Below are 26,787 nucleotides of genomic sequence, written 5' to 3' on the forward strand. Positions count from 1 at the left end.
GTGGGCCGGTGAGGTAAGGGTATCAAGGGAGGATGCGTTCCAGGCAAGGAGGAGGACCAATGTCCTGGAACGCTGGATCTTGCCTCCAATATCTTCTCAGTCAAATCCTAGTTGTCCTTCAAGAGTTTAGCTCAAATATCATTTCCCCAAGGAAACCTTTCCTACAATTCCCAGGTGGAATGAAATCCTTCCCCCCATACATTCTTACATATATCTAAATTATACTTTCATGATTCTGTCATTTGTAAACATTGTCCTCAAAAATATTGAGAAAAATAAATTATCTGAAGAATAATTAGACACGATAAGGCACTCTTGACAAAACCCTCCTATTGCATTCTCTTAACACAGGGACATTATATGGAATGTATTTGAAAAGGGTTTTGGAATCAAAGTCCAGATTTAAATTTCTCATCTGAGTGAAGCAGGACAAATCCCTTAGCCTAAACATTTGTGCATCAGTAAGTGCTGGAAGGACTTAATACTAAAAGGTATGTTTTAGGCACAGGCCAGTGAAAGCAGCCCTTGGTAAATTATGCCTTTCCTTCTTCTTAGCAAAGCAAACTGCTTTTCATCATTTAGCCCCCAACAGCAGCTGTTGCCACAGGAGGGCACCATCAGCACAGCTGGAAAGGCATGGCTGCTCTGCCTTCTCAGAGTCAACCAGCCACCAGCTCATGCTTAAGCTTTAAATCCATGGTGTGTGAACTTTGAATGAAGAATGGCATTTAACAAGCATATAGGGGTGACGAGCTTGGTACCATCAAGTCTAATACGGATGGACTAGGAGAAACAAAAACCTAGCATGGTGGTGAAGAGCAAAGGTGTTTTGAGTCAGGCTGACTGGGGTTTAAATATGGGTTCTGTTGACCACACTGGGCGAGTGTAACTCCCTGAGCTTCATCTGTCAAACATGGTTGTGCCAGGCCTGTGCTAGAGGCTGGATACTGGCCCCAGTGAGCCAGATTGGCCTAATGGATGGGATGGACCAATGGATAGATAAGCCCCAAGAAATGAGAACTGTAAGGAAGAATAGGGGATGCCTGGTAACTGCTGACGAGCTGTGGGTACACAATGGCACCAGCTCTCTTCTCCTCTCAGCAGTGCCTCATCTAGTGTGTTCCCCAATACTGGCAGCCCTACACTGCGAGGCCAAGTGAGACAAGACACCCTCAAAAGGCTGAATTCTTTCTAATGTCAACAAATCAGAAAAAAAAGCCAGACTCTGAGAGGATTTTTAAAAGTTGATTAAAACACACGCCTTAAGGGCACTCTCTTCAACAAATGGTGTTGAGAAAACTGAATATCCACATACGAAAGAATGAAGTTGGACTCTTACTTCACATACATAAAAATTAACTCTAAATGTATTCAAGACCTAAATGTAAGACCTAAAATTACAAAACTCTTAAAAGACAACAGGAGGAAAGCTTCATGACATTGGATTTGGCAGTATTTCTTGGCTATGTCACCAAAAGCACAGCAACAAAAGTAAAAGTAGATAAATTGGACTATATCAAAATTTAGAACTCCCCTGCATCACAGTCAAATGATATGATCAACAGAGCAAAAAGGTAACCTACAAAATGGGAGAAAATATTTGCAAATAATATATCTGACAAAGGGTTAAAAATCTAGAATATAAAGAACTACAACTCAAACACGCACATACACAAAACCTGATCAAAAACGGGCAAAGCACTTGAATAGATATATCTCTATATATCTATCTCTTCTCTAAAGAAGATATATAAATGTCCAACAAACATATGAAAAGATGTTCAACATCATTAATCACTAGGAAAATACAAATCAAAAACAGAATGAAATTATCATCTCACACTCAGTAGGATGGCTGGCCTCTGTCTAATAAAGCAAAAAATAACAAGTGTTGGTAAGGATGTGTAGAAATCAGAACCCCTGTGCACTACTGGTTGGCAATGTAACATGGGGCAGCCATAATGGAAAACAGTATGCTGGTTCCTCAAAAAATTAAAAATAGAAATACCACATGATCCAGAAATTTCATTTCTGGGTATATACCACCCAAAAATGAAAGTAGGATCTTGAAAAGAGTTTGCGCACCTATGTTCCCTAGCAGCATTATTCACAATAGCCGAGAGGTGTAAGCAACCCAAGTTTCCATCAACAGATCAATGGATAAACAAAATGGTATATACATACAATGGAATATTATTCAGCCTTAAAAAGGAAATTCTGACAAATGCTACAAAATGGATGAATGTCAGAGACATTATGTTATGTGAAGTAAGCCAGTCACAAAAAGACAAATATGGTAGGATTCCACTTACATACAGTACTTAGAGTATCCAAATTCATAGAAACAGAAAGAATGGTAGTTACCAGGGACTGAGGTGAGGGGAAAACGAGAAGTTTTTGTTTAATGGGTATGGAGTTTCAATTTTGCAAGATGAGAAAGTTTTGGAGATTGGTTGCACAACAACGTGAATACACTTAACACTACTGAACTGTTCACTTAAAAATGGTTAAGATGGTAAATTTTATGTGTTACTCAGTTTCTTTAAAAAAATGCCGTAATGTGCTTCTCCCTGTGACATGCCTTTAAATGTACTTCTATCTCTGTTGAGTATGTCCATACCAAAATGCCCCTCCCTCAACTTTGGGGAGCATATTTTTGGGTTATTTCCCAGTGAAGCTACTCAGAGACTTAGAAACCTGATTATGCACATGAAATATCCTGAAAGCGGACAGGTTAGCATTCCTTTCCCTTCTTTCTAATTTACCACAAGTATTCCAAGGACACTGGATATTTAGTCAGATGTACTATTTAAGACAAGCATTTGTATAGAAAACAGCATTTTCCCTATTATTAGATCTCAACTAACTGGATGCTGGCCTCTTAAATGTGGGCAGACTTCCGGCTCTGTATTAGTCTCTGCATGCACTCAGAAAGGAATTAATACATCTTTTCAGGAAAAAGTATTTATTTTACATCATTACAAAAATATTTAGGCACATAATTCTCATGTTTATGTCCCCTGATTTCCATACCTAAAACCTTTTAAAAACACTAAAATGGTCATTTGGTAAATATAATAGAATCTATATTGAAAAAATATTGTGAGAGGCTAACACCTGTAGACCAAAATCAGTTGATCATCATCATGAGAAAGTAAATACTTGTGAACAAAATAATCTCTAAAAACATCTTTATGAGACAATAAATCTAACCAGTAGATTTCTTTTTAAAAAGTATTTTCAAAAAACAAAGCAAAAAAAAACAACCCCACTGTATAACATTTCCTCATACCATGAAGTGGCACCCTCAAAGGAAGAACGAGAAGACAGGTTTAGGGAACAGTGGTGGCACCAGAGACTCACATCTGCTGACAAGTGAGACAAGCCTGGAAGCAGAGGCGGCGTGTTGTCAAGTTCCTGAAATTCAGAGAAGGGAAGAAGGAATGTCCAGCCTGAACGGGAGCTATCTTAAAGTAAAAAATTGAGAAAGTTTTTAGTGCATTACCATTCTAAAAAGAAATTATCTTCCTCTGAGATAGAAAATAATTTTCCTTTTTTAAAATTCACCATCACAATATGAAAGTAATTTTGTTATTTTTAAAAAACAGGTAGAATCACCTGTATCACATAATGGCCACAATTATGTCCAGTAGGTATTTTTAAAAAAGAAAAGACAGGGCCGGGCGCGGTGGCTCACACCTGTAATCCTAGCACTCTGGGAGGCCGAGGCGGGTGGATCGCTGAAGGTCAGGAGTTCAAGACCAGCCTGAGCAAGAGCGTAGACCCCGTCTCTACTAAAAATAGAAAGAAATGATCTGGCCAACTGGAATATATATAGAAAAAATTAGCCGGGCATGGTGGCGCATGCTTGTAGTCCCAGCTACTCGGGAGGCTGAGGCAGTAGGATCGCTTGAGCCCAAGAGTTTGAGGTTGCTGTGAGCGAGGCTGACACCACGGCACTCACTGTAGCCCGGGCAACAGAGTGAGACTCTGTCTCAAAAAAAAAAAAAAGCAAAGCCAGTGAACAGAAACCGTTATCTGAGCATTCAAGAGGCAGTGAGATACAGGGGCATGTTTTTCAGGAAACACACAGATTGCTTTCTAGCATTTAAGGAGCACAAATTACGAATCTTGTTTTGCCTGTAGTCTCAACATGAAATAGTGACACAGTAGCTACATTTGCTGAGTGCCTAATATGTACTGGGCATTGTGCTAAGTATTAAATAGTTTTGTATCCATTATCTCATTTATTCTGAGGATTTTCTCCTCAGGGAGAGGAAATCAATTACAGTCTTGTTCAAAGGGAGGAACCAGTATTACACAGTTATGGGGAAGCAAGAACATGTGCAGCAGAGGAGGAGGAACTCAGGCTATCCAGATTAATAGGATGCTAGTCACTATCTCAGAGCTAGAAGACTAACGTGAGTTAGAAAAGTCCTCTCAGATTAAAAAAATGCTTCAGCTCTCCTGGTGGGGCACCCCTAGAATCAGTGATACTGATGACTATGCAGGCAGCTCTTGTTTACAAATCACTGACTCCTTTCACTAGTTTCCTTTCTCTCACTTAAGGTCCAGGCCACCACCTTATATGATCGCTGTAATTATACATATACCCCGTGAGAGCAAGAACCATGTCCTATTTATCTGTTTCCCAGAGCTTAGCAAAATGCCTGGCATGTAACAGCTGCTCATTAAATCTTTGCTCACTGAATGTGAGACCATAATAATGAAAGCAAAGGCAGGTCCAAAGGCCTAGGTATTATTCCAAATCAATCAAACGTTAAACTTTGCTATTCTTTCTGTGAAGATCTTTCATCATCTTTACTCACCAAAACCTTCCATGGATTCCTGATATAAAAGGGCTAAAGAAAACTTGCAAATGCACTTTTTTAACTTACACGTGAGTTGGATCCTACAAATGGTTGACTCATAAAGTCAACAGCCACATGAGATAATTAAAACTCATGTGACATGCTGGCAATGTGCAGTCTGGCCAACCAGGGTTATTCTAATCCATCTGGCACTGACTAAAAGCAGATTGGCCAAAGAGGACTTCACTTTCACAACTCAAGGAATAGGAACCACCAGTCATAGAATTTGGTTTTCAGAATTCTTACCATAGCTCATCTGTCTCAGTGGACAAATTAAGGATTTAACTCTATACTGACTCTTCTCTCAGGAGGCAGTGGTTAACAGGTCAGAGAATTTTGGCCCAGTAAGATACCAACTTTGGGGCAAAATCCAGACATTCTGGGAGGTGCCAGACTAATAGGTAAATCTCTAATATATTACACCACGCCTAAAAATGACTGAAAACACAAACTCCAAAAGTGGTTGGCCAGTCTATTGAATCTCCAACTTGCCCAGGCTTCTATTATCTTGAAATGTTGGTGGCAGTTGAGGGACGCATCCAGGAATCAGAACAGGGACAGGCAGAAGCTGTAAGTTGCTATACTGCTCTGGTCAGCCAGAAGGTTCAGAATAAGCCAGGGGCTCTGAGGCCTGTCATGTGCATTTAGTGAGGCTTAACTATACATGATTTTCTCAAATAAACCGGAGAGATGACAGACCTCCAAGGGAACCAGACTCCCAAGAAGCAGTTCAACTCTCGGTGGGGCTCTAGCCCAACACCCCTTAAATACATCCAAGGCCTTTCATGATGAAAATTCTACAACATAAAATATTTCTAATGTTCCCCTCTTCATGTGGCTGGTAGAATCACTAAAATTAGCCTTCCAGGCTACCCAAGAAAAACAGGCAGTGTTAGGCAACATTTACAGCCAGAAGTGCGTATCAACTGAGGTCAGCCTGCAAGTTGGATAAGGCTCCAGGACACAGTGAACTCTCACTCTCCCTGATTTGCAAAGTCTGTTCCTCTCTGACCCCAAAGTCAGTCAACTGCTTACCTCTTTGAAAGAGCTCAAGCCAACTCAGCTAGCACCTCCGTTTCCTTACTCCCTCAGAGGGGAAAGGCAGTTAATCAAATGGCTGCATGGTTCAATGGAAAGAACATGAATTTTGATTTATAGCAAGTCACCTTCTTCTGAGTCTTGTTTTCTCATTGGTAAAATAGGGACAATCAGACCCATCTGACTCAAGATAATATCCTATTCTCCCAGGGGAATTTTCTCAGGTCAAATGATGCTGGAAAAAAGTAAACCTAAGTCTCTTACATGGAGTTTGTAACTTGAGACCTGGTCAAAGGGCTAATTCCAGGGACACAGTACCACTGGCCAGGCTTTAATAAACACAAACTAAAATAAGGGAAAGGCATGAATGTGAAAATGACCTCAATATAATTTTTCAAGTGAAAAGAAATCAAAACTCTCCTGATTCCCTGTTGAGACACCAAAATTCTGTTTAAGTCAACAGAGCCCAGTGGATTCCAAACCCAATGAAATAGAAGCTGGCATGTGCATCAGTGCCAAGGTACCCAGGCTCTTGTACACTGACCGTACAACTGACCCAAGCAAACACACTCATCCCCAAAGTCAATGGATGTCTCTGAGTCAAGTCACAGGACTGTGTTTAACACTCAACCACCAGCCCTGCCAATGGGCAATTCAGTCAATGCTTGTTCACAGCTGCTCTCCCATGGTGACGCACTGGTCTTGAGAGAAGCTGGCAAGCTCACTGAGTGAGCCCAGGGGCACAGGGTGTAGGTGGGAGTGTCCAAAAGAGAGAGCTATGCCCATTGTTCATGCCATTTAAGGAGGAAGGAAGATGATAGCTCTAACGCTGACACTCCCAGAAAAAGACAAAACTTTGACAATACAAAAATATTAAACCAGCCTTTCCCCTCAAACCAACAAATTCAGAAATGTGGGGCTTCGTCACATTGATCCAGAGAGGAGTAAAAAGAGTAACAACTAAACCTAGAGGAAGGAGGCAGGGGGAAACAGATGGTGGTCACCTTGCCTGACTGCCATTCTCACGCAGAGAAGGTGCCAATGCCGAGCTGCGCTGGCTTCCAAACTGTGGCTCTTCACATGCACTTCATCCCACACGGCAGCATCTGGACTCACACTGTTGTGGGGCAGGTAGGACAGGTGCTTCTAATCCCATTTACAGATTTGCAGTTTCTCGGAGCTGAAACAACTTGCTCCTAGTCACAACATCTTCCGAATGGACTGACAGAGTTAAATTCTCAGTCTTACCTTCAGTTACCATGGCAGGGGTGAAATCTTTCAACTACCTCCCAAAACATCTCTGTATCTCCAGCACTTAGCACAATGCCTGGCACATACACTCAATACGTGTTAGATGAATCAAAGAGTCAAGACAGATGAATAAATGAGTGAAAACCCTACTTCCTCCATCCCTTCACTATCTCTATCCTATGCAACAAAGAAGGAACAACGTATTACCAAGGAATGCACCCTGCTTATCCTATGAGTTCTCAGGGAAGCCAACAACACATTTCAAAGCCCCACTAACTTTTTAGTGCCAAAGTTCTTGTCTTTAGCAAACGCAGTGATGATATTATGAAGACAATGCAATCATAAGAAATGAAAGAAGAGAAATTTCAGATACTCAGCTGCGTTTCCAGCAGAGGAAAGGCTAAACTGCCTCCAGACACAGCAACAATTTGAATGATGAGGCTCCAGTTGGAGCACATTATATATGCAGCTCTCAGAGACACCTGGATATCAAACTATGGAATAAAATATTTTCAAAACACTGATGTTTCACTGTCAGTATAGAAGAAAAATAAATTAAAAAGCCCAGTATGTTTTCCAGTTTGATATAAATTAATTAAAACATATTTAAAAATAGAGTCAATTATAAGTTTCTTTCATCATAAAATTTTAAAAGGCAGCAAACAATCCTCAGATTGTACAAGTGCAAAGGAATGGTATTTTCTCCATCAAGACACCTCAGTATCTGCGTAGGAACTGCCAGTGTTCTGAGCTGATCAAAAACTTGGGCCTGCATAGTTGACGCAATCCTCTGATCACACTGCTCCTTTCCCCTTAACGTCCAGCTTGTTACTGGCCTCTGACTGTTTGCTCAGCTGCTCTTCAGTGAAAGTGATGTAGGAATACACCAGGCTCCCAGCAATGCTGCAAAACAGAAAACTACAATCAGAGATAGAAGGAGGGAAGAAGGTTTTGGGGTAAATACAAAGTGTTTATTCCAATATTTATAATAGCAAAAAACAATTAGATAAAGGGTAAATGTTCCACAGTGGGGAATTATATAAACTCATAAAATGAAATACTATACATTCTATTAAAATGATATAAAATGAAAACAGGTAATGACAAATGAGAAAAAAAAAATCTCACAAAACGTCAAGTATTGTTTAATCCCACTGTATTTAAATTAACATGAATATGTACATCAATATGCACTGGAATAGACAAAAGCCTGGAAGGAACATACCAAGAATATTAACAGTGGTTGCATCTAGATGGTGACATTATAGGTAATATTTGTATTTTTTGCATTTTCAAAAATAAGCATTCAAGACAAATAAAAGTGTCTTTTTCTAAGAATAGAAAACATCCCAATTAGTAAGCAAACGTGCAGACCCTGGGAGATTTACAGAGCTGGTTTTTCTCTGATTAGAAGCAAGTTCACAGTGGGGAACTTATCATCTGAGCGAGCCCTCAGCCTGTCAGAGTGGGCTGCTGGTAGCCCTTGCTTGTCCATCACACCTACCACCAGGGGGGGTCCACGCTACGGAGACAGTGATTACTCCGTCTATTCTCTGTGGGGACCCCAAACCCACCTGGATACACAACCTCTTGCCCCAATCACTAAGCCGAAACTAAGCTGGAGGAGCTCACAGATCCGACACTCCGGGCTGCCCTGCCCTGCTCTTCCACTGAGACTGCCGCCCAGAACTTCTAGCCAGCTGGATTTCTAGCCAGCTAGGTGCCTGACCTCTTCTCAAATTCTCATTCCCTGGGTTTGGCCCTCATCTGCCTGGCCACTTGACTCTTTATTTGAAATTTGTTGCTTATTTGAAACTTGCTGCTTACTTGAACTTAGTTGTTTTCCTCTGGGCTTTGGCATCAGCCCCAGACCAGCTGCAGAAGGGTAAGAGATGCCTAGCTCCTGCTCCTACCAGGAAGGAACTGAGATCAGACTCAGCGCTGACTCTTTGCTGCACATGCTTACGTAACACGATCCACTCTGAGACCCCAATCTATCCCATAATAAAGCCTTTTCCAATCTAACCTTCCCAACCAGATTCTTCCTTTTCCTGATCTGAACTTCACAGCACTCAATAATAATCAAATTGTGACCACTTATTAAAGTCTACTGTATGTCAAGCATTTTAAATACATTTCCTGTCATTGCAATATTCCTGCAAGGTGCCCATTTTACAGATTAGGAAACTGAATCCCAGAGTCATAACTTGCTCAGGGTCACAAAGCATGGACCAGAATAGAACCCAGGTTAGTTTCACTTTCTCCACTACCACTGCTGCCTCCCTTACAGCCCCTGCACCACTTGATACTGCAGTTACCTATTTTTATTTTGTCCTCATCAGCCTGTTAATGTCCCAAGGCCTTTTTCTTCTAGTTCTACAGAGTCTCTTGCCTGGGGCCTGCACTCTGCAGCAAGGCCATGAGTAAGTGCTGAACTGAATATCCCTCACCACCCCATTCACAGAAAGGGGCCTCGGGAACCCAATCCTTGTGCCAGTGTGCACACAGCTTGGTCTTTTCCTTCGTCTTGCAGCTTTTTTTCCATTTAACTATTTTTCCATTTAACTCTCTGACTCTTCTGGAAACTTTTCTTATTTTTCTAGTGTACCAAATTAGATGGTTTCCCTGGTAGCTTACTGAAGCCTTCCTAACTGAAGCTAAAAATTCTTTGAGGTTCCTATGTACCTCCACGTGACAGTCCACCTCCCTTTACCCTGAAACCCAGCCCACCCAATACGAAGCAGGAGGGCTATCCGGCCCCTTCCTTCTTTCATCCTATCCTTCGCTAGCTTCCCCTGCCCACAACAACCTAAAAAATAACAAAGCTCTCTCTTCCCTGTCACGACAGCTTTTCATGTTCACACTAAGCCTATTCCACCTGAACAGAAATACCGGGAAAGTGCATAATAGAAGAGGACAAAGAATGCCCTGGAATTTATTCCAGGCTTAGTTCTTATGATGATCCCAGGCCCTACACTCCTAGTATAGTCAGTGTAATGAAAACACATGGACTCTAGAGTTAGGTCTTGGTTCAAATCCTGAATATATTAGTATTATATAGATTGAGTATCGATTATCTGAAATGTTTGAGACCAAGAGTGTTCCAGATTTTAGAATATTTGCAAGTACTTACCGGTTGAGCAAATCCAAAAATCCAAAGTCCCAAATCCTTTGAGTATCATGTCACTATTCAAAAAATTTCAGATTCTGGATCATTTTAGATTTTGGATGCTCAATCTGTACCAGCTCTATGACCCTGGGCAAATTAATCAATCTGAGACTCCGTGTCTATATTGATCAAATAAGAACATTATCTATCTAGGCTTGTCTGAGGATTAAATGAGACTATATAAACAAAGAATCTAGCCCTACACCTGGCATAAAGTAAGCAATCAGGAAATAGTTATTCCCTTCTCCTCCACCTTCCCTATCAGCCCTGATAGTCACAGACCAGAGGGAAGATGTATTGTTAACAAAAGGTAGGGTGATATAATAATGAGTGTCTTTGTCCATCTGGGCTGCTCTAAAGAAATACAATAGCTGGCTTATAAACAGCAGAATTTATTTCTCACAGTTCTAGAGGTGAGGAAGTCCAAGATCAAGGCAGATTTGGTGTCTGGTTCATAGACAGCACCATCTCACCATACTCTGGGATCTTTCATATAAGAGCACTAATCCCACTCATGAGGTTTCCACCTCTGTAACTAACCTAATCACCTCCCAGAGCCCTACTTCCTAAAACCATCACTTTTGGAGTTAGGATTTCAACACACAAATTTTAGGGGAACACAAACATTCACACCAAAGAGATGTAACATGATGCAAGAGTAGGGCACGCTCTTGCCACATAGTTGTTCAAATAACCAGAGCAAAACCAAAACACAGAGATTATTCGTCTAAATTCCAGAGATTAAAGAGCAGTCTGCTCAATTTCCAATAATTCCAACTTGAGGCAACAAGAAAAGACTTTTCATCTCATCTTTATGCTTGACTTGATCATTAACAAATATTTAAGTTTTGAGAAAATTCATGAATCACCTGAAGAAAACTGAATATTCACCAATACTATGTGCCAAGCAGTGATGAGTTAGCCCTTTGGAATGAAATTATAAATTGCTCTCTAGCAACTCTGGGGAAGGGGTATCCAGGGGGAGGGAAAAGGGAAGATGGGAAAAAGCCCAGATTTGACGGAGTGGCAGGGGGAGGCTATATCTGAATTTTTATACATCAACTCTCTGAGCTTCAATTTCATTATCATGTGAACTGGGGGATGATTTAATTAAATGACATAGTAAAGGTGGCCATCATATACTAGGTACTCAACAAACATTAACTCCCTATATGTTGCCTGTCTAGATATCTACTTAAAATCATTTCTAAGATAAGTGTTGGTCTGTGCACATACTTTAAAGATAAAAGTACTTTAGTCACAGAAGGCTGGCTAGGATGTGAACCATTCCATCTATTTAGGAGTTTTAGGAGTTTGCCCAGTAGGAAACTCAGAAAAAAACAAAAGACTCCCAAATCCTGTTCTTTGGAACTCATAGCCTTTGACAAGGATATTATTTGCTTTAATGACTGATGAGGCACACAAATGCTCTCTTTAAGATCAGAGTTCTTGTGAGGCCCCAAGTACACACAGAGGTTTTATGAAAGACTGCATTACATAAAGAAAAAATATAAGCCTGAACACTTGTTTCCCACCTATTCTTACTGTTTTAGTATTAAGTTTTTGGAAGACGGTTTCTCTTACATTTTTAGGAGCAGCTCTTTTTCTGCTTTCTTGACATCTTTGGTACTTGAAACTTCTCAAATATTTCTATCACTTTCCATCTGTATTCTTTTTTCCTTTTTGCCTATTAAAAAACTCTAAAATATGAGTGGAGGACTACTATTACAACTAAAAGGAGAACACATCTGCTGTGTTTTCCACACCTGGAGAAAGTTCCTTCAAATTCACAAGTCTCCTGAAAAATAGCCTGAAACCAACTGACACATGACACACTTTCCACAGGATGTTCTGGGCTGAATTAGAGTTTAGTGGTAGAATTAGGATACACAACACTAATAAAACCTCACATTTTGGCCAGGCATGGTAGCTCACGCCTGTAATCCTAGCACTCTGGGAGGCTGAGGCGGAAGCATCACTTGAGGTCAGGAGTTGGAGACCAGCCTGAGCAAGAGTGAGACCCCGTCTCTACCAAAAATAGAAAAATTAGTCAGACATGGTGGTGCATGCCTATAATCCCAGCTACTAGGGAGGCTGAGGCAGGAGGATCACTTGAGCCGAGGTGTTTGAGGTTGCAGTGAGCTACAATGACAGCACTGCACACTACCCAGGGTGACAGAGTGAGACTCTGTCTAAAAAAAAAAAAAAAAAAAAAAACCTCACATTTTACAGATGAGAAAACTGAGGTTGTAAAAAGTGAATCATGGCTAGTGGCAATATCAGAGTGTTCAGTTCTCTTCTGTCATGCATTATAATATAACCAAGGAGCTACTAGCCTCTCTACAACCTATTCAAATATACAAGTTATTCCACTGAGATGCTAGTTATATAACTCTATTAATAGGCTGGGGGATGTTACATCAGCAGCAACTAACTGATAATACAAAACATGTCCTTTTCTCTCTCCAACTGAAAGAACCACTGAGGAAAGGAAAAGCTTATATCCTTATGTCAGAGGAAGGCTAGAACCAGAAGATAGTCCACTAGAACGAAATTAATCAGGAGGAGAAGCAATCTGGAACTAAGAAGCAACACATACTTCTAAGGAAATAGGCAAAGAAGACTGAAATGAGGGAACCGGGCAAGGGAGTCCGAAATGAGGGAATTACGGATTCAGGTGCTGAGCAAAGTTTGCTAGACCAAAGGTCTCAGGAAACAACTCCAGATCTAGACTCTGAGCTGCACCATGTCCCATCCAGAGACTATGTAGACTGTGTCTGACCACAGAGGCTACAGTAAGATGGCTTTTGTTGCACCAAGGGAACCTGGCTTAAAGGTATGTAGCCAGTGTGATGACACATTATGAAGGGAGGTGAAACAAAACTCATTCATTCATCTATTCACCATTCACTAGTCAGCACTATGGTTAAGAATGAAGACTGGGAAGACGAATCATGGATCAGCCACTTACAGCTAGACAATATAGGGCAAGTTTTTAGCTTCTCTGTGAAATGGAATATTCATAGTATCTGCTTCATAGGGCTATTGTAAAGATTAAAATGGAATATTTAGAATTTTGGGCCTAACACAAAGTAAGCACAAAAAATACTAGCTAGTATTTTGTTATTATTATTACTTCTGAATGCCTGTTATGGGCCAGACATGGATATATACTGACACAACTATAAGACAAGTGATTTCTGCCATCAAATAGCTGATAAAGTGGCAATGACAATCAATGAAATATACAATTTATTAGGCTACATTATACTTATTAAGTCATTTACTTAATGACGACATACGACATATTGAGGGGTGAGAACTTAAGGTCTGGAGTCCAACCCGCCTGGGTTACAATCCCTGCATCATAACTTACTAGCCGTGTGACACTGGCAGATCTGTGAGAGAATCCACCGTGTCTGTCTAGAGCGGAAAGCCTGGCATGCAGAAACAGGCTCAATGCACACCTTCAGAATGCATTCCAATTACTTAGCCTTTCGAAGTCTCAGTTTCCTCATTTATAAAAGTGATTATAAAATAACTTCAAAAGAGTCTTATGAGGAATTAATCAATCCAACAGAAAAAGGACTGTATTTTCTATAAAAGGTATCGTAACAATTAGATATCTATATTAAAACACACACACATTAAAAAGAACCTTGATCCAGACTTCACATCATATACAAAAATTAATCCAAAATGAACAATATATACATAAAAACCTAACCTTAAAAAAATGTCTAGAAGAAAACATAAGAGAAAATTTTTGTGACCCTGGGTTAGGCAAAGATTTCTCAGATGTAATGCCAAAAGCACATCCCAAAAAGAAAAAACTGGTAAATTGGAATTCATGAAAATTTTAAACTTTTGGTCTTTAAAAGGGACTGGTAAGAGAATGAAAAGACAAGCCACAAACTGGGAAACAGTACTTGCAAATCACATGTCTGATAAAGGACTTGTATTCACAATATATAATGACCACTAAAACCTTAGTAAGAAAACGATAATCCAATTTTTAAATGGGCAAAATATCTGAACGGCTATTTTACCAAAGAATATATGCAGATGGAAAATAAGCACATGAAAATATGTTCAACATGATTAATCATTAGGGAAATAATCAAAACCACAATGAGGTACTACTACAGATCTATGACAATGGTTCAAATTAAAAAAAAAAAAATGACAATGCCAAGGGTCAGGAAGTGGAGCAAGTGGAACTCTCATACATTGCTGATGCTTATGCAAAACGGTCCTGACACTTTGGAAAATAGTTTGGCAATTCCTTATAAAGTTAAATATACACTTACCATACAACTCAGAAATTCCACTCCTAGACATTTACCCAAGTGAAATGAAAACTCATATTCACGCCCAACTTTCTAAGCAAGTGTTTATAGCACCTAATACATAATAGCTAAAAATTGGAAATGACCCAAATGTCTTTCAAATGGTGGATGGATGTTATATAGCCATATAATACTACTCAGCAATAAAAATATAAAAAGTACTGATACATGCAACAACATAGATGGAATCTCAAATACAATATGCTAAGTGAAAGAGCCAGACTCAAAAGCTACATACATTATGTATCATTTATATGCCATTCTAGAAACTATATGGACAGAAAACAAATCTTTGTTGGGGTTTGAGGGGAGAGAGAGGGGCTAAATACAAAAGGATCATGGATAGATACAAGTATGTAAGAATAAGGCCATAATCTAAGCATGCTGGTGGCTTAGATGATGATGAAAGCAATGCTGATGGGGAGAAGCAATCCTTTGTTGGATATTTTCTGAAGGTAAAGCCAACAAAATTTGCTAACAGACCGGATGTTGGATATATGATAGAAAAGCCAAAGATGATCCCAAGGTTTTTAAACCAAACAGCTAGAAGGATGGGGTCTCCATCAATTAAGATGATAGAGCAGACTTTGGAAGAAATAAAAGGAATTCATTTTGGACACGTCAGTTGGAGATGTCAAATGGGCTATTGGATAAACAGATCTAACTTGAGGACAGAGGTCTGGCCCAAATATGAATTTGATAATTTTTAGTCATATAAACAATGTTTAAAATGAGATTCAAAATTCCAGAAATGAAAAAGATCTTTCCTACAAGTTACCCCCTTCACTGATGAATACAAGGTCTAAAGAAAGGTAGTGATATGTCTAAGGTAACACTCACATAATGCAACTGTAACTGAGATGGTATTCTTCTTTAGCCCTACATTTCTTGAGAACACTGCATTGCATCTAGCATAATAATTAGAGGACTTTGAAGGCTAAGAGAGTTTGAGTTCCACAAGATTCCCCAAATACCATGCAAAGAATATGGAAGTATTTTCTCCTTTCTTAAAAAGCATTATGTAGAGACATTAAGTATCTAGCACATAGTAGACACTCCACAAATGTTTAATAAGTCAACAAATTTTCCATTAATTTAATAGCCCACTCTTACTGTGACACTATTTTAATTATCCAATTTCCACTCGTCAAAGTGGTTACATTCAATTAAATATTTTTACTTACCTGATATTTAAGCCAATGAAGTTTGTCCATGTGAAAATATAATCTCCACCAAAGACCATTCCAATATAAGTTATTAATATATTCTAAAAAGAAAAATGGCAATATACTGTTACATAGGTTTAACTGAGCTTTTTAAATATACATAAAAAACTAACCCATGCTGTGACCCAAATACCTATCTCTGAAATACAAAAACAAACAGACGATAACAACAGAAACCCACCAACTCTAATAAGAATATAGTATGAGCAAGAACACTGAAAAGGAACCAATGACATTAGCTTCTTCCTAATGTATTTCTCCAGAACATAAATGTTTTCATCGATATAGAAGAATACTAACAAGACTGTCAAACTTTCCCTGCCCTGTGATATGGGCTTACATTATAAATCTAAATAAACACTGCTGTTATTAGGGGTAGAAAATACAAAGACACACTTAGCAATCTTAGAAAAGACTGCATTTTTCCCCTATTAACTGCAGACTTGTGAGGAGACAGGGAAGAAGAAAAGACTGCTTCCATGCAAGCATCTTTCTCTCTTCTTTTAAAAAGAAAAAAGGGGGTATTAGGGACTTTACCAATGTAAAGACTGTTTTTAGAAAAATCTTCCTTGGCATCCTAAAAAAACATATGGTAAGTCATTTCAATGCATTATATCTAAAATCACCTCTCCTGACATCCCCAGGTGCAAACATCTTCTAGCTCTCTCTTAATTATCCTCAGACTACAAAAGTGAAAAACAAGGTTCTAAAGTTTAAACTACAGGCTGACTATCCCTTATCTGAAATGCTTGGGACCAGACATATTTCAGATTTGGGATTTTAGAATATTTGCATTATACTTACTGGTTGAGTATCTCAAATCCAAAAATACAAAGTCTGAAATGCTCCAATGAGCATCTCCTTTAAATGTCATGTTGGCCTTCAAAAAGTTGCAGATTTTGGAGCATTTCAGATTCAGATTTGGGATGCTCAACCTGTATTATTCAATTCCTCCCCAAACTCCCTTCTTTCATATTCATAAGTCACCGCCTCCCTCTCTGCTATTACAACTGCCATAAACTGTAAATGTCACAAACACTTTTAGTACCTAGGCTCTCCTAGATTAGGCCTATGAGACAGAAAGTAAATTGCTATGGTGTTTTTAAAAGGCCAAAAATAAACTTCAAAATTATTTTTATAACAGAGTGCCCTTTGAGAAAGCATTTAAAATTATATCAGCCTTTTCTAGGTCTAAGGATGGAAACAGCAAGTTACCCTAGAGCAGATTTTCTTATTTGAGGGGAAAAAATAAAATTAAATATCATGTAACAGTAAACAAGGCCAGCAGGCAACTTGGGAAAGTATGTAACAGGACCTCTCTTTGAATACAGAGATCCAAGGAGAAGGTGAATTAATTTACCTACATAAGCTGCCCAGGGAACTTCAGAAAGGAAGGGGACAGAGAATCCAACCTATGCTGCTCAAAATCAGAAGTTAGAAAAACGATAGGTATATATTAGGGTATCCCAAGCAAGGTTTGGTATCAGGAAAGAGAGCGAACGTCCTCCAAACAGAACTTGGAAGCACAGAAGAGCTCTGGTAGCTCAAAACCAAGACTGCAATTCTCAAATTTTAGTATATCCGAGAATCATCTGGAAACTTTGTTAAATATGAAGATTTCTAGGCTCTGATTTTGATTCAGTATATCTGGGGGAGGCCTTGGAATTTCCATTTTTAACTAGTTATCCTAAGTGATTTTCCCACCACACTAAAGAGAAACAAAGAATGCTGACCCAAGCATTTGTGCCGGTGGGATCCTCAAGCACAGAAGGAAGCTTAAAGCTCACCGGAGGAACAATGGCTGAGCTAAAAGGGTTATGAGTAGGAGGCTACGGAAAGAGGCTCCACCGTGGCCTGTGAGGCTCCCACCCTGCAAGGGCATCAGTGGACTTTCATCTGTCTGAAGATGCTAGCCATACTTTGACAGTGGTATCATGTACCGGGAGAAGCAAAAGCAACAGTGAACTAATCGGACAATTCAGTTTTTACCTCTCTCTAGAATTTGGAAGTAGAATTTGTAACTAATCCCTTTGGAATAAGTAAATCATGGGGTTCTTAGACTACTGTGGGAGGAGTGTGCGTCAAAAGTATAGACTATTTTTTGTAAATAAGAACATGACTCTATTTGTATACCATGCTGATAATGATAAAGTACACAAAGAAATTCCAAGCAAGTATGTATAGTTATAAAATTAAACATAGGCTTTCCTGCATCATTCTTCTCCTTAGCTAAAAGCATCGTATCAACTGCCCTACCTCTCATGTGCTTGCTACTCTTATTCCAAAGATACAAATTATCCACTTGGTTCTTAAAGCATTCACTTTGCAAAACCAAAACATAGCTGAGAGCTCATTTGGGGGGTTAAAACTATCTCAGCCAGCCTAGTCCCTTGAATATATAGACTGTCTTTAGCTTTCTGGGAGATTTCATACAATTGACTTGTTATAGCTCAATTCAGAATTCTGTTCACACCAAACACTCCAATTCTATGATTTGAAGCCACAGACTTTGTAGAGCTTTAACCCAATCTAGTTGGGCATCAAAAGGGAAGTCACAAGGGCAACTGCCACTTATCCCCAAATGATCAAAGACCTACCTCTCTCTGTCTTGCCTGTTTTAGAAAGCAAAGCCACTTTGCTAATTCATTTGGAATTCAGACATGCTGTAGCCTCTTGAATCTTAAAGCACTAGAATCACAAAGTCAGATGAAAGAGGCCTTAGGCTTTAAGACACTAACTTCAGCACAATATTCAAGGCAACTTGGCTCTCCTGGCTGAAGACAAATTAGTCTCCCTCAAATAAAATAGATGAGGAGGAAATGACATCACTGGAAATGTCCACCACAGCTTTTAACAGTGGGCCATTTAAGGCTTGGCTCAGGCACAGGAAAACTCCCTTGATTATATTCTGGCAGGCATCTTCTCCCTACTAAACAGCCAGAACTCAGTGAGGCAGAGACAGAACAATTCTCACTAGAGGTTAGAGGGATAGGCTTATCGCTACCAAGCTATTCATCTGCCCTGTCAAAAACAGGCCTAATTCTCTTTCTTTCTGTACTCAGATAATATATTTTCCTTTTCCCACACTCTTCAAAGCTAAGTTGCCTGCAAGTAGAGTATGCCCTCCCTGCGTTCTTAAAGACTGTTTCAGAACTATCACAATTTGTCACACTATCAAGACAGTACATGAGGATTGTGGGGCTTAAGGCCACAACCAGACTCTTAGTTGTGGAGAACAATTTTTAAACAGAACAGGTACCAAAGGAGGTAACATTATTTTTTCAACTCACCTTAATACAGCCAACTATTGTAGTTGTAAGAGCAGAATTATACTGAGTGCAGAGTACTGTGGCGTACATCAAGATGAACCTAGAATGAGTAAGTTAGAGGTATAAATAAGGTCCATTTGCTTACTTTATAACAATCTCTAGCCAAGAGAAACACCCAGCGCTGGCCGTGCTAGCACACTCTAGTCACTTGTGAGTTTTCCCCACCTCACTGCTGCTTATATTGCAGCTTGATTTTTAAAAATTTCACTAAAGAGAAACACATGTCCATTTCCTGATGGGTGTTTTTCCTTGCCACCCTCACCAAAACCCTGAAACCATTATCCATAATCATAAGCACTCTTTATAGATCATGCTTCCTACTAGTTCACCTGAGCCAGCTAGAAAGTTCAGAGCTTACAGACCCTAGCTCAGTTGTGCACCTTCCATGAGGACAATATGACCTCTGGACCCAGGTGAAGGCAAGAGAGATCCTTCAAGATGGAAGAAAACCACATTAAAACTACTTTAAGAGGGGATACAGGTTCACTTAACAACTAGGCAGCAGCAGCTGGAACTCCCTGATTTACATCGAGGCTTCTGAGCCCAACTCAGGACCAAGGGACAATGTAAATTTTATTTTCAAGCACCTGCTCACTCTGTGCCAGACCCAGTCACAAAGAGCCATTGAACTGACTGGTTGAGGAAAAAACACATTAGAGAAATATGGAGGTGAGAAGAGGTCTGTTCACAGATACCCTCTCGCCTTCTACATACACTCTTCAGAAATGGAGACAACGTGATAGAGAGGGGTCAAATGGCCCCAAATGCAAATGCTGCCATTGCCATCTACTAATTGTGCAAACAAAGACAATCTACTTAAGTTCTGAGTCTGCTTTCTCATAGGTAAGGGGACAGCAATATCTGTCAAATGGTCAATGTAGAGATAAAACAAAAGAGGTGCTCGAGCCCAGGCAAGGCAACAGAGTGAGATTCTGTCTCAAAAAAAACAAAAACAAACAAACAAACAAAAATAATGCACACTGAAATATAATGGTGCTTATCACACAGCAGGTTCTCTGGTAAATAGTTCCTGTTCTCCATCCTTTTAAGCATGACTGGGATCAGTTCAGCAGCCCTGAGAGCACGTTCCCAAGGGCTGTGAAACCACCTGAGTCTGGAGGCTTAATTATCCTAAGCTGACACACTCAGGAGACCAAACAGGATACTGAGAAAGGAGGCAGGACTCTGGAACAAAGTTCTCTAACCTACTTCTCTAGGAAAACTATCTGCTAACAAGGCAGCAAAAGCTCACCCCATCACACAGGAGAGGGTGAACTGCAGAAGAAAGAGGGTGTCGGCCCAGCCTTCAAACTCCACTGCCTGTAATACACAAGAAAACATTAGATTTTAGAGCAGGCCCTCAGAATCAGCTCTCCCATTCATTAATGGAAATCCTTCTATGCATCTGCCCCACACACACACACACACACACACACACGTATACATTTCCCTGTATCAGTCCATGGATAAAGAGTGATGTTCAAGAATTTCATGTATATGGAGTAGTTGAACCAATAACCAGTTTCAGGTTTTCTCCTTTCCAAAATGTAATGTGGGAACAATTTTGTGCTTCTCCCTACTAGTGCAAAGAAACAGATATTTCCTGAAAAACACAAGCCACAGGCCACATCTGGCTAATCTCAGCAGTTCTCCCAGATGGTTGTTAACGTGCTAAAGACTCTCTCAAACATTAAAACATGTTTCATTCCTGTAACATGTGAAATCTCAAAAGTACCGTTTTAGTTATACAAATTCAGCTGGGGTCTGTTTGAGAATTACTTTTTTCAAACAGATTCTAAAAGCAAGGTGTTTTTGTTCTCATTTAAGACAAAAGGAAAGGAATGAAGAGAAATGAAAGCATCTCATCTCTCATCCAAGAGGGATGGTTTCTGCCCCAAGTACATAGTTTCTTTTGCAATATGAGCTTAATAAGCAAATATGAGAAATCATTCCACCTTGTATCTCTCTGCCAACCTGTCCAGCTTCAACTCTTGCCACTTTCACATAAATCTCATGGCTCCAGAGCTGCAGCAATACCAGGCTCCTTGTAGTTTATAAAACATAACATGTAGTCTCACAGTTGCGTACCTATGCCTGGAATGCCCTTCCCTTCAACACTCATCTGACTCCTGTTCACCCATCAAACTGAAACTCAAGGCTTCTTTGTGGGACCTTCCCGACCAAGTACTCCTTCCTTTGTGCCTCAGTACTCTCTAGGGCTCTTGTCTCTCTGAACTGTAAGTCGTTCTATGCCATGTCTATAGACTGTGAGCTCCCTGAGGGGAGGATCCGTATCACATTTATCTAATCATATTCCTAACACAGCACTTGACAGGCAGTAGACAGTCTGTTTATGGTTCTTTCTTTGTTGAGGCATAATATATAAAAAATAAAATTCACCAACTTTAAGTGTTCAATTCAATGAGTACTGACAAATGTATAGTCATGTGACCACTATTACAATCATAATAAAGAAATCCTCCCCTCCAAAGGTCCCTCCTGCCCCTTTACAGTCAATCCCCTCCCCCATTTTTAGTCCCTGGCAACCTCTGATCTATTTTGTTACTACAGTTTTGCTGCTCAATAATTCCATATAAATGGAACTGTATGGTATGCATTCTTTTGTCTTGCTTTTTTCACTTGGCATAATGCTTCTGAGATTCATCTATGCTGTGTGTATATCAGTAATTCATTTTTGTTGCCAATTTGTATTCCACCTTAATAGGATATGCCACGATTTGTTTATGTAGACACCAGTCAGTGGACATTTATTTGGGTTGTTTCCACAAGCTATTACGAATAAAGTTGTAATGAACCTTTGAATCTCTCTATGAACAAATTTTTATTTATCTTGGCTAAATACCTAGAAAATGGGATTGGTAAGCATATCTTTTACTTTTTAAGAAACTGCCAACTGTTTTCCAAAGCAGCTATACAATTTTGTATTCTCACCAGCACTGTATGAGAGCTCCCATTGCTCTACATTCTCACCCACACTTGAAACTGTTATAGGCCATCCTAATGAGTGATTAAGTAGTATCTTATAATTTCAATTTGCATTTCTTTTAATGTGCTTACTTGACATCGATATTTCTTCTTTGGTGAAGTGTCTGTCCAAATATTTTGCCAAATTTTTATTTATTTTTATTCAAGGTGTTTGTCTTTTTATGACTGAGTTATGAAAAATTTTTTAAATATATATTCTGGATAAAAGTCCTTAATCATACATATATTGTAATATATATATATATACACATACACATTTATATAAAATACAAATATTCTCTTCTAGTCTGTGACTTGCCTTTTCATTTTCTTAATGGTATCTTTTGAAGAGCAAATTATTTTAATTTTGATATAGTCTAACATCAAATTTGTGTTTTGTAATTCTTGCTTATAACTTTTTAGTGAAACCTGGGTCTAACCAAAAGTCACAAAGATTTTCTTCTAGGAGTTTTACGGTTTTAGCTCCTATATCCGGTCTATGATCCTTTTTACATTAGTTTGCTAGGGCTGCTGTAATAAAGCACCATAAAACTGAGTGGCTTAACCAAGAGAAATTTGTTGTCTCACAGTTCTGGTGTCTAGAAGTCCAAGATCAACGTGCCCACAGAGTTGGCTCCTTCTGAGGACTGACTCCTTCTGAGGACTGACAGAATCTGTCCCATGCCTCTCCCCTAGCTTCTGGTGGTTTGTTGGCTATCTTTGATGTTCCTAAACCTGTATAGGTATCACCCTGATTTCTACCTTCATGTTCACATGGTGTTCTTCCTGTGTGTATGTCTGTGTCCCAATTTCCATTTTTAATAAGAACACCAGTCATATGGAATTAGGGGCGCTCCCTACTCCAGCATGACCTCATCTTAACTAATTACATCTCAGCAACCCCATTTCCAAATAAGGTCACATTCTGAGGTACAAGTGGTTAGGACTTCAACATGTGAATTGGGCTGGGGAGAATACAATTCAACCTATATCACTTTTCAATTAATTTTTGTACTGTCATATTTTGTTAAATTTATCCCTAAGTATTTCACAATTCTGAAGGTATTACAAAGTTTATTAGTTATTTAGTTTCTAAGTGTTCACTGCTATTGTATGGAAGTATAGTTGATTTTGTCTACTGTAATCTTTTTTTCTAGATTCCTTAAGTTTTTCTACATATATTATTAATACATGCTTTATGGTTTTGCCTCTTTCTTTCAAATCTGTGTGACTTTTAATTTCCCATTCTTACTTCACTGCACAGATGAGGCCCTCCAGTATATGGCTGAGCAGAACATCATATGAGACAAGGCATCCTTATCTTGTTCTTAATCTTAGTGAAAAAGCATTCAGTCTCTCACCACTGAGTATGTTAGCAATAGATTTTTCAGTACTTGTCCTTTATTATGCTGGGAAAGTTCCCTTCTATTCCTAGTTTATTGAGGATTTTTTTTTTTTTTTTTTTTAGACAGAATCTTGCTCTGTTGTTCAAGCAGGTGCAGTGGCATCATCCATCATAGCTCACCGAAACCTTAAACTCCTGGCCTCAAGTGATCCTCCTCCTGTGCCTCCCAAAGTGCCAGGATTATAGGTCTGAGCCATTGCGTTTGGCTTATTGAAAATTTTAAACTCATGAAGTGGTGTCAAATTTTGTGAAATACATTTGCTGTGTTTATTAAGATGGTTCTTCTATTTTACTCTTGTTAATATAGTAAATTGTACTGATTGATTTTCAAATGTTAAACTAGCCTTAACTCCTGAGATAAACACAATTTGGTCATAATATAATGCCCTTTTTTATATGCTGCTGGATTTTTAGAGGGACTATAGTTTTCAACTTCCTTGTAATGTTTTTGTCAGCTTTTGGTAGAAAGCAATGTTGGTCTTATATATAAAATCAATTGGAAAGTAATCTCTCCTCTTCCACTTTCTGGAAAAATTTATGTAGAATTGATATCATTTCTTCATTAAATATTTTGTAGAATTCTCCAGTGAAGTAATCAGGGTCTAGGAATTTTCTTGTGGGGAAAGTTTTTAACTACAAATTCAATTTCTTTAGCAGAAATAGGGCTATCATTAATTAGGGCTTTTAATTAATCATAATTAAATAAGTAAGACTATTTAATTATTTATTAGAATAAGGCTGTGTTACCTATTTCTTCTTGAGTGAGCTTTGATATGCACTTTGTCTTTTTCAAGAATTTGTCCATTTCATCTCAGTTGTCAAGTTTATTGGCATAAAGTTGTTCAAAATATTCCCTTATCCTTTTAACATATGCTGGCTCTGTAACGATGTCCCTCTTTCATTCCTGATATTGATCATTCGTGTATTCTCACTTTTTGTCCTGATTAATTGGCCATGGATTTGCAATTTTATTGATCTATAAAAAAGCCAAGTTTTAGTTTCATTGGTTTTTATTTCATGATTTCTGTTCTTATCTTACATTCCATGTTTACTTTTGGTTTAATTTCCTCTTATTGTTCTAGTTTCTTAAGAGAGAGGCTTAGATCATTGATTTCAGATCTTTCTTCTTTTCTAATATTAATATAAGCATTTGATTAAGCTGTGGATTTCCCTCTACACATTTCTTTAAGCTATAGCCCACAAATTTTGCTATGTTGTGTTTTGATTTTCATTCAGTACAAAATATTTTCTAATTTTCTTTGTGATTTTTTTCTTTGACCTATGAATTATTTAGAGGTGCGTTAATTTCTTATTTATAAATATTTGTGGATTTTCCAAATATCTTTATGCTATTAATTTCTACCTTAATTCTGTTCTGGTCAGGGAACATAATGATTTTGAGTCTTTTAAAGTATTACGACTTGTATTATGGCCCAGAATACAGTTTATCTTGGTAAATATTCCATGTGCACTGAAAAGAACGTACACTCTGCCGTTGAGTGTTCTATAATGCCAATTAGGTCAAGTTGGTTGACAGTGTTATTCAAATCTTCTACATGCTTACTGACTTTCAGTTTAGTTGCTTTATCAATTACTTGAGAGAGGAATGTTAAAATCCTAACTGAAATTATGGGTTGGTCTATTTTTCCTTTCTGTTCTATCAGGTTTTGTTTCACATACTTTGGAGCTCTCTCATCAAGAATACACACATTTAGGATTGTTATGTCTTCTTCAGGAATTAATCCTTTTATCATTATGAAATCTCCCTCTATATGGTATTGTTTCCTTTATATTTATTCTACTTAAAAGTTTGTTGAGTTGCTTACATGTGTGGACTTAGAATTTTCATCAAATTTGGGGAAAACAATTTCTGCTTCGCCCCTCAGAGCTGTAACTACACATATATTAGATATTGTCCCACAGGTCACTAACACTCTGTTCATTTGTTTTACAGTCTTTTTTCTCTATGTGCTTCATCTTAGATAGTTTCTATTACTGTCTTTAATGCATAGATCTTTTCTTCTCTGCTGTTTAATTCCTTCCACTTTATATTTTTCATTATTTTTTTATAGTATATTTTTTTCAACTCAAATATTGTATTTTTCATCTCTAAAAGTTCCAATTGGTTATAACTTTCTTTTCTTTTCTCATCCTTTCTCTCTCAACAATCCTTCACTGCCTGTTGTCCAAAGTTTGAAAAATGCCGTTCCATAAATGTTTGGTTTTCTAGTAGTTCATGCAGGAAAGTAAACCCTGCCCTGTTATTCCATCATGGTTAGAAACTGAAAGCCCACATTCAATTCCTGATTTGAATTATAAACCTATTTCAAATGATGCTTCCACTAGGAAGCTTTACACAAAAACCTAAGGTGCACATTAGTCTCTTTCCTGTCAAACTCTCCAGAACACTAAATGCTACTTTTATCAGGTAAGCGACTAAGTATGTATATGTATATAACTATCCTTATGTACATGACTGTCTATCCAGACACCGCAAAAACCTCGATGGTTTATCTTTGCATCCACAGTGCTTAACAAAGTAACCAGAAAATCATTTAGTAGGTATTTAATAACTGTTTGCCGGATGAATGGAAGATAAATAAAGAATTCATACATACAGTCTCATGCTATGACCCTTCACACCTGTAAATACAACCTCCTCTCTGATGAAAAATCATTAAAACACAATAAACTGGCCTAGGACCCAGGAGACTGGCTTCTGCTGGCAAGACTATAAGTTCCCCAGGAGCAGGGACTGTGTCATATGTCATTTCTGCACAGCTCCAAGTACTTGGAAGTGCTAGTCACAAATATTGTGGTAGATTAAACAGCCATGATCTGTGGCCAGCATCATTTTCTACAGATAGAAAAGCTAGACCGTGCTTTTTTTTTTAATTTTTATATTTTTAAGAGACAGGGTCTCACTCTGTTGCCCAGGCTAGAGTACAATGATGCGATCATAGCTCACTTCAACCTCAAAACTCCTGGGCTCAAGCAGTCCTCCTACCTTAGCTTCCTGAGTAGCTGGGACTACAGGCATACACCACCACACCTAGCTAACAGCTAAATTTTTTTTTGTAGAGACGGAGTCTTGATATGTTGCCCAGGCTAGTCTCGAACTCCTGACTTCAAGCAATCCTCCTGCTTCAGCCTCCCAAAGTGCT

At 38.7% G+C, this 26,787-nt stretch overlaps 1 protein-coding gene across 1 annotated transcript in view; it reads right to left on the reverse strand.

Annotated features, from left to right (window-relative positions):
- Positions 1-2,939: 2,939 nt before the first annotated feature.
- The window catches only part of SLC35D1 (solute carrier family 35 member D1), a 44,933-nt gene continuing 21,085 nt past the window's right edge, over positions 2,940-26,787 (reverse strand). Inside the window, exons 9-12 of the mRNA XM_069480123.1 lie at positions 20,486-20,553; positions 19,195-19,273; positions 15,863-15,945; positions 2,940-8,063 (exon numbers count right to left, since the gene is read on the reverse strand). Of these exons, the coding sequence (XP_069336224.1) occupies positions 7,955-8,063; positions 15,863-15,945; positions 19,195-19,273; positions 20,486-20,553 (339 nt within the window). The 3' untranslated portion in view covers positions 2,940-7,954. The remainder of the gene's footprint in view (positions 8,064-15,862; positions 15,946-19,194; positions 19,274-20,485; positions 20,554-26,787) is intronic.

The sequence above is a fragment of the Eulemur rufifrons genome, chromosome 8 (assembly GCF_041146395.1).
Source record: "Eulemur rufifrons isolate Redbay chromosome 8, OSU_ERuf_1, whole genome shotgun sequence".
NCBI lineage: Eukaryota > Metazoa > Chordata > Mammalia > Primates > Lemuridae > Eulemur > Eulemur rufifrons.